At 51.6% G+C, this 8,550-nt stretch overlaps 1 protein-coding gene across 1 annotated transcript; it reads left to right on the top strand.

Moving 5' to 3' along the window:
• Nucleotides 1-1,177: 1,177 nt before the first annotated feature.
• On the top strand, nt 1,178-4,117 carry POMC (proopiomelanocortin; the record flags this gene model as incomplete). Its single annotated transcript, XM_084236013.1, has 2 exons — nt 1,178-1,309; nt 3,326-4,117. 2 exons carry the CDS (start codon nt 1,178-1,180, stop codon nt 4,115-4,117), a joined length of 924 nt encoding a protein of 307 aa, XP_084092139.1.
• Nucleotides 4,118-8,550: the final 4,433 nt, after the last annotated feature.

Genomic DNA, 8,550 nt, shown 5'->3' with positions numbered 1-8,550 from the left:
CATAATAGATTTCTTTTAGGCAAACTTATTTGAATAGGCAAATGTTGATCAGGAGAGATCATGTGAATGACTTTTCTCATTTAATTAGACTTCTTCCAAACAGCTGGTTGAGATCTTCTGCAATCCAAACTGAGTGTGGGGTGGGTGGTGAGCAAGGGCGGACAGGGTAGGGTGAAAGCTAGATGGCTGGGGAGTGGTTGGTCAGAGTGGAAAAGGCACCCCTCGTCACTGCATTGTCGCCTCGAGCTCAGCATCTGCTGGGAGGTACCGCCTGACTTCTCCAAAAGTTTTTGGTAGGTGTTCGCTGGAGGTCGATCCTTTTGCTGTCCATCTCCTGTCCCCTTCTGCACAGACAGCATCTTCACATCCAGCCCTATCAGACTACATTTAAGAGACGTAGAGAGTAAGAGGGCTGACGTGTAATGTGTTCAGAAAGTGAGCTGGCTTTAAAACAATAGGGGTCTGCGTTAAAAACAAATACCCCCAGGGGTCTGGGAAATAGTGATCACCTGAGCGATTTGTATACAGGACATTAAATTGGGTTAACGGAGATTTTGGCTAAATTGAGCAGAGGTTTTATTTGCCTTTATGCAAACCTACTATTAAAGGAAATGTGAGCTTCTGAGAAGTGATAGATCCTGGTGGAGGAAGAAAAGGGAGGATGTCATTGAGCGGGAATTTCAGAGTCCTTTGTCCTTCCCAAGTTACTCCTTGGATCTGGAGTATTAGAATTATAGCTTCATGAAGGTGGTGTGATAGGAATGCTCTGTGCTGGAAACAGAATTTGCCCTTACCTTGTCATGAACACCCAAGTTATTGTCTCTCTCTGGGTCTCAGTTTCCCTTTTAAGCACAGGGCTGGACCAGATGATTCTTAAAATAGCTTCCAGTTCCAACCTCCTTTAGGATCTGACTTTAACAAGATATAAAGGAAAAATTGTGTGCATCTCACCCTGGCCCCACTCCCGACCACCCCTCTACTACTACTCACACCATCACCAAAACACCAACCTTCTCCTTGAACTGCTCCTGTCCTCAAAAAGCCCTGAGCTCCACAGGCGACTGCGTTGTTAATGTTGGCTTGAGGTTCTTCCTGGTCAGTGGCCAACATTGTTCTGCTCCTTGCAGGGGTCCCACCAATCTTGTTTCCCACTGCAGAGCCTCTGCCTGCCTGGAAGATGCTGAGATCATGCTGCAGCCGTTCAGGGGCCCTGCTGCTGGTCTTGCTGCTTCAGGCCTCCATGGAAGTGCGTGGCTGGTGCCTGGAGAACAACGAGTGTCAGGACCTCACCATGGGAAGTAACCTGCTGGTACGTGGACCATAGCTGCCATCTTGGTTTGGGCATCAGATAGGACTGGGGTTGGGGCTGGGACAGTGCAAAAGAAGGGGAGTGGGAAAGGCAAGTTCACTCAATGCAGGGTAGGAACAGACTTCTAGAGGGGAGTCAGAATTGGGTCAAGGAGGGAAGAAGCAGATGGGCCTGGTCCACAATTTCTTCTTGATTATCTTTACTTCCTGCCCTGTCTTCTTGTATGGAGATCCCATTCCAGTCGAGCTATTTCAAGATAGTGCCATTCAATAATAATAACCATTCTAATAATAGTAATAATAATTGCTCTCTCAACGGATGCTACATTTTCAATCTTTTAGCCCTTAAGTTATTCATTTTTAAATAACCTCCTATCTCTTATCACTTGTTATTTTCACTCCTTTTTTTCTTCCCTTTCTATCTGCTACCAGTTACAAATACAGCTAGGTAGTACCACAAGTCATCTCTAGAGGGAGAAGGAAAATCCCAGAGCCATTTTCCTCTCACTGGTGGCAAATGCCTCCCGCTTCTTCAGGAAGACTGACCTTCTGCAGCCATTCCTGCATGTAAAGGCCCTTGTGCCAGGCTCCCTCCAGGTCATCCCAGTGTGTAGGGGTGTGTGTATCTGTATTGGGAGGCATAGATGAGAAGTGATATCAAGTCCAAGGACTAAAAGACACTGCCGGTGTCAGTGATAGATTCCACTGTGCTGCCAGCACCTGCCAGGCGAGAGCGGAATGCTGTGCTTGTCACTCTATTTTGTGCTTGTCAACAGCGTTAAGGTGAAGGGGGAGTCTCTCAATAACACAAGAGCATTTTATATTCATGTGGAATATAAAATAAAAAGAAAGAGCCCAGGAATTCCTTGAATTCGGAGAGACTCAAGAGACTGTTGCATGGGGACATCCACTGCACAACTCTCCTGTGGACGGCTTGCCAGGGAGGGCGCCCTGGCCATGGCCAGAGCCCATGAATTCCAGTTCTGGATCTGTCACCAGTGAGCTGTGGAAACTTGCCAAAGCCCTCTTTTACTCTCTGGGCTGCCTGTCTCATTATGTATTCAGGGAATGAAATTTAAATGAGATAGTTTTTATTTTCCACTATTTACATTCTGCAGTAATTCTAAATCCCTGGGGTTTCAACTCAACAAAGTGGGTGGGATCCTTCTGTTTCCTTACGTGCATCCTGAGTCACTGAAGGCTGCAGACCGCAGGTCATCTTCCTAAGCAAGAGTGTTTTACGGTTGAATCGTGGAGACAGAGAACACAGAACGGGTCCTGAGACCCACACAGTGGAAATGACCTTGGCTTTCTACCCTTCCTCCCAGGGAGAGAGGTGACAGGGAAGCAAGCCACCCGCTCCCAAAACTCACTGATTGGGAAAAGTAGAGAGGTCCTCAGAAGACAGGAAAGAAAAAAGGAAGGTGCAAACTGGGTGTGGGAGTTTTGAGGGCTGTAAACAGGGACAAGGCTGGGGCAGGGCATGAGGTTGCTCTGCTGACCACTGGGGCAAGATTGAGCCGTTATTGAAAGCACAGGCTCCAGAAGTCGCACTTACACATCTACCTAGAGAGAGTTTCCCCCGAGTTTCAGTCCAGTGCCCCGCCCCACCCTGCCAGACCTGAATTGAACCATGGTTACTCAATCTTCATCAAGTGCCAACAAACACCACCCACCTGGCGTTTATTGATTAATTCCTCTGCATCAGCTATTGCGTTGCGAGAGACGTTGTCCGCCTTGCTTACAAAGGCTATGGGGTCACGCAAACGGCAGAGTGGGATGAGGTGTTCGGTGCAGCTACCAGGCAGAGGCAGTCAAAGGACAGAGGGGAGAAAAGAGGCGAGGCCCAGGCCAAGCGTGAGATGCCCGTGGGTGCCACGAGGACGGTGGGCAGACGTCCCAGGCGGGGGCCCTTCACCCTGCGGCCTTGAGGGCTCGGGGAGCGCGGGAAGCCGGGCCCAGGGACGGGTGGGGCGGCAGCCCAGGGGGGCCCTCACGCTCCCCACTCTCCCACCAGGCGTGCCTGCAGGCCTGCCAGCGTGAACTCCTGGCCAGCATGCTCGTGTCCCCAGGCGACGAGCACCTGCTGACCGACGACCGCCAGAAGTACACTGCGGGCCAGCAGCACGTCGAGGAGGTCGGGGCGAACATCGGCCTCCCGGGGCCCCAAGGCGAAGGCGCCGAGCCTGGCCAGGCCGGCCACCTCACGGGCAAGCGCTCCTACTCCATGGAGCACTTCCGCTGGGGCAAGCCGGTGGGCAAGAAGCGGCGCCCCGTGAAGGTGTACCCCAATGGCAACGAGGACAGGTTGCCCGCGGCCCTCCCGGTCGAGTTCAAGAGGGCGCTGGCAGACGAGCGCCCCGAGGGCCTGGCAGAGAGCGTGGAAGACCTGGAGGATGGCCCAGAGGGGGACACCCAGAAGGCGGAGAAGAAGAACAATGGGCGCTACAAGATGGAGCATTTCCGCTGGGGCAGGCCGCCCAAGAGCAAGCGCCACGACGGCTTCATGACCGAGAAGATGCAGAGCCTGGACCAGGTGTACCTCGATGGCACTGACGACGAGACAGGGGAGGGCCCCGAGGGCCTAGAAGAGAGCGTGGCCGACCTGGAGGATGGCCCGGAGGGGGACACCCAGGAGGCGGACAAGAAGAAGAAGGGGCGCTACAAGATGGAGCATTTCCGCTGGGGCAGGCCGCCCAAGAGCAAGAGCAAGCGCTATGGTGGCTTCATGACCGAGAAGAGCCAGACGCCCCTCATGACGCTGTTCAAAAACGCCATCATCAAGAACACCCAAGAGAAGGGCCAGTGAGGGGCAGCCGGCCCAGGGGCTTCTCTCCCTGGGAGTCCACCAGAAGGCCCCTCTCCTGTCTCCAGGCCGCCTCCAGGCCCAGGTGATTTGCTCGCCTGGGAGGGAGGCCTGGCAGACCATCAGCCTCTCAAAGCTGTAGTTAGGAAATAAAAGCTTTTATGTTTCATTCACAGCTGACTCTGACTTTGAATGTTGATGTGGAGAATAACAATACATATCCACCAAGTGAAGAGTAGCCTATGTTGGAGGAGAGACATGTTTTCCATGAGACCAAGGGGTAGGCTTAGTAGAAATGGACAGAAAATGTACTCTTATTTCCTCCCCCATGGGTCGTCAATGCTCCAAGTAGTTTGGGTGAATGACTCAGGGTGGCTGCATTTCCCTCCCTTCTATTGAGGGGGGAAAGATTCTTTAATTAGCAGATACACCAAAAGACAGGATTCCTAGGAGGGACCACAGGGGCTCAGGGTCACGCCTGACTCGCGTTCACCTCTGAGAGTCAGTCTGATGTTGGCTGAAGCTGCCCCTGACTGGAAAGGACCAGGTGGGAAGCTGTGTGACCTGAAACAAGCCTCTGAACTCCAGGATTTATTTCTCTTACCCACCCGTAGTGTGAGAGCTGTTAAGGGGACTGACGAAATGGATGTGATGGATGTTTATCCCTGAGAAGCCAAGTGTGACAGTGGAGGGGCGTGTCCACATTCCCAGGAAACTCTCAAATATTCTCAAACACATGGTCTCACCCGCCCCCACCAACGGCTCCGCCCCAACGCACCATGGAGTCACATCTGCATAAATACAGCATAGTATACATAGTGCTTCCAGTTCCTTGGGCTCAAGCCTGGAGCTCCTCTGACCATCTTTTCCCTCTTGCGATGCCCAAACTCTCTTTCCCATGTTGCTGGCCTCAGTGCTTCTCTTCATTGCATGCACCTGACTCAGCCTGACTCTCGTACAGCTTCCTAATCACTGGTCTTGTCTCCAGTTGCTCTCCTCCCTAACCTGTCAGATATAAATTCTTCATATTAACTGATATACAACGTTCTCTGGTTCAAAGAGCCAAAAAAGTCAGCTTCTCCCAATTTTCTATCAATTCCAAACTACTAGGGCATTTAGGGTTCTTGTCAATCAGGTTCTCTCCCCCGGACCACACCGCATTTCCTGTTTTCGCATTTCCTGTTTTCGTACCTACTGGGCTGCTCCTATGTCTCTCCCCTCCTCCCTCATACTGGGCCTAGAATCCGCCCTCCTCCATTTTGAATGTCATCCTTTTTTCAACTGGAGCCAGGCTCAGACACCTGCTGTCTGGCTCAGACGCCACATCTCTTGCTGTCCATGTGTCCTGTGCTCTCCTTTCAGGGAATCGCTGAGCGTCCCAAGGCCAGGTCTCTGTTTCTTTTTGTCCCTGTGATGTTTTCACATCAGGGCCCTGGGTTTGCAGCCACACACATTTGCCATTTACAAGACTCACAGACATGGACACGCACACAGAGGCACACATCCGTGTCAATGGCATTACACACAGCAGTGGCCAGGTCAGAGGAAAGCTGGCTGGGAAACATTTGTGTACATGTGTATGTATATGGCACATACCCCCATATTTTGATGCCCTAACTTATAATGGAAACTGGAATGTACCCTGGGATGTAAGGCCTGATGTAAGGGGAATCATAGAGCCAGATTCCGAAGACAAAGTCTCCCCCGATGTGGCTTACATAAAATGGAGCTGGATTCTAGTAACTATAATGGAGAAGTGGTCCCCGCTTCCCCACCTGAGGATGCACCCAAGCTGGGAACCCTGGACTCATGCTTACATCCTGACAGCAGCCTTTCCTTTTGAGGCAAGTCAAGTAATGGTAGATAGGGGTGGCTAAATGTCAGTGGTTAATGCTGGTATTTTCACATCCTGTTTGCATCTCAAAAAACCATTTATGTTAAAGAAATCAAACAGACAACCATGTGGAGACAACATTAACATTTATTTGAAAAGGGCATCACGAAGGCTCATTGGGAAACCACCACTAATAGTCCCAAAGTGATCTTGCTATGAGTCCTGCTTCCCACAGTCCCCCACCCCCACTCCTCTTTCCCCTGCCTTAAAACTAATTTGATTCAATGAGTTTAAAATACAGAAAACCGCCACAGGCACTAATTCTGCACTCACATATAAATACGTCAGCTACTATATACATGTCTCGTCAACTGTGAACTACGTGACACTCACAGGCACGCACATGGGCACGCACACGCTCAGCCAGGTCAGGAAGGTCAAATGGACAGAGACTCTTCACAATGAATGGGCTGCAGCATTTGTGAACTTACAACTCTGCACTCCATGAGCTGGAATCTACAGTCATGGAGGCAGAGCTCAAAAGAGGAGGTGACAGGCTGAGGCCCCAAGAACCCTGGAAAAGACTTGGCTGACCTGGCATAAGCAACTGCTTTCTGGTCCCAAGAGGGCCCCGGAGCCCCTCCCACAGTCCCTTTCTTCCACCCCCCCTGCCCTGGTTGGCTGGGCCCCTCCCCCCATGACCATTCTCTACAGTCCTCAGACCTTGGCTGGGTTCGGGATAAGGAGCACTTTAACCAGAAGGGTGAGGGGATGAACAAGCAAATACTGCCCAGTTCCATCTCCACCTGCCTGCCAGGTTCTGTGGGTCTGAAGAATCAGAGGCGGCCTGCCACACAAGCCCTTCTCCCTGATACTCAGCCTAACAGCTCAGGTCTAGTCCTTTCCCACAGATGCCCAGCTGACCAGCCGCCATTTGGTCATGAGGAAGAATTGGGGGCAGTAGCCTCACTTCTCAACCACCTCTCTGTACTCAAGCCAGAAGGCCTGGGGACAATGGAATAGCAACGCAAGGTATTGTGACCCGGGGGCCCCCAGGTAATTCCCAAGGTTGTTCTGACTCAGGCCAGATCAGATGTGTTTGGTGAGACCCGAACACCCAGGGTAAAGGGCTCATGTTCACAACCCGTGATTCTTCACGCTCCCTGGCTGGCCCCAGGGCCCACCTTTCCTCGGCTCATCCCTTTACACCTGTTTATCAGGCGGAGGACTGGGCAGTGGGTACCTGAGGACTTTCCTAGCTTTACTTCTGGCCTGTTTAGATTCCTTCTCTGGTGGGGAGGCATCTAGGAGTCAAGAAACCACTGATTTCTACTTTCAGAGAGGAAAATGGGGGGAGGCACTGGACACTGGAGACCCGCTGCAAGGAAAACAGGAGCCTCCAGGCTCACGTGGGTGCTTCCTGCGGGCCGCTTCTTACACACGTACGACTCTACCAAACTAACAAAACGTCTCACTTATGTTCAGGTTCTTTAAGTACCGTCAGCAGAATGCTAACCAGCCCTCCCCTTTGCCCACAAAGCGAGAGTCCTTGGTGGCTTTGGGGAGCAGCTGGTTTGGATGGAATTGCTGGCTCAAATCAACATAAGGAGTAGGAGCAAAAAAGGGCAGGTCCGCCACACAGTGCCGCCAGACTCCACAGGGCTTGAAGCTAACCGAAGGCCCGGGCACCTGCCAACGCTTCTTTGCCTCTCTCCCGGGGCTTCGTGCTGGGTGGAGATGGCTTAATTGACCAGTTAACTTCTGTTTACGTTCACACTCATTTTACACTTTCTGGGACTGAGGCATGACTGACCAGAATCCAGGTGCTGTTCCAGAGCAGCAACCTAATATTCTACGAACTTGAAACTGAGAAGGCACTCAAACGGCCAGTTCTCCGAAAGAAGCACACGTTTGCTAAGCAGCGGTGATCAGAAGGAAAAGCTGCTTCGGCTGAGTGTCTGAAGAACAGGAAGCCCGGAACCCTTTGCTGCACTCTGTTCCCAGGGTGGGGATGAGGGAGTCAGCTAAGCGAACCTGAAGGTCCTGCTGGCTTGAGAAAGAGGCTTCAGGGTGATGATCTCCAGGGCCCAAGGACAAAGCTCAGGGTGAGACGCCCGGAGCAGAACCCCCACATTCAAGTAGGCATAAAAACCAAACAGCGTTTCCGTGAGCGCCGAGCTGGGGCTAAAGAAGGAAGATCTAGTGCAGAAAGACATGTTTGTGGCTCCGAGATTGAGATAGTCTTTAAAGGTTCTGCCAAAGGTTATGTGCCTTCAAGTTTGTTTCAAGTTATTTTAAACTTGGTTTCTTGCTAAAGAGATTAAAATAAGGAGAAATCTAAGTCCATGCTTACAGTTGGGTTGTGCATAAGCCAAAGCCACAGGGCAGAGTCAAAAGCTGGTGGAGAGAGCAAGAGCTGGCCCTCTAGGGCCCTGTAGTCATGCAGGCCTTCTGGAAGCTGAGGGCCCACAGCCCAGAGGCAGCAACCAATGACCAACGGTGGGAACTACAGGAAAGGGGTTCAGATAGTCCCCTCACCCAAGAAATGTATTGCGTGGGAAATTTAGTGGGAAACGTAGTATGTTAAGTGTCTCCCAACTTG

Source organism: Talpa europaea (assembly GCF_964194135.1).
Source record: "Talpa europaea genome assembly, chromosome: 6".
In the NCBI taxonomy this organism is placed as follows: Eukaryota; Metazoa; Chordata; class Mammalia; order Eulipotyphla; family Talpidae; genus Talpa; species Talpa europaea.
The sequence above is the reverse complement of the archived record's forward strand: the minus strand, read 5'-3'. Positions and strand labels throughout refer to the sequence as shown.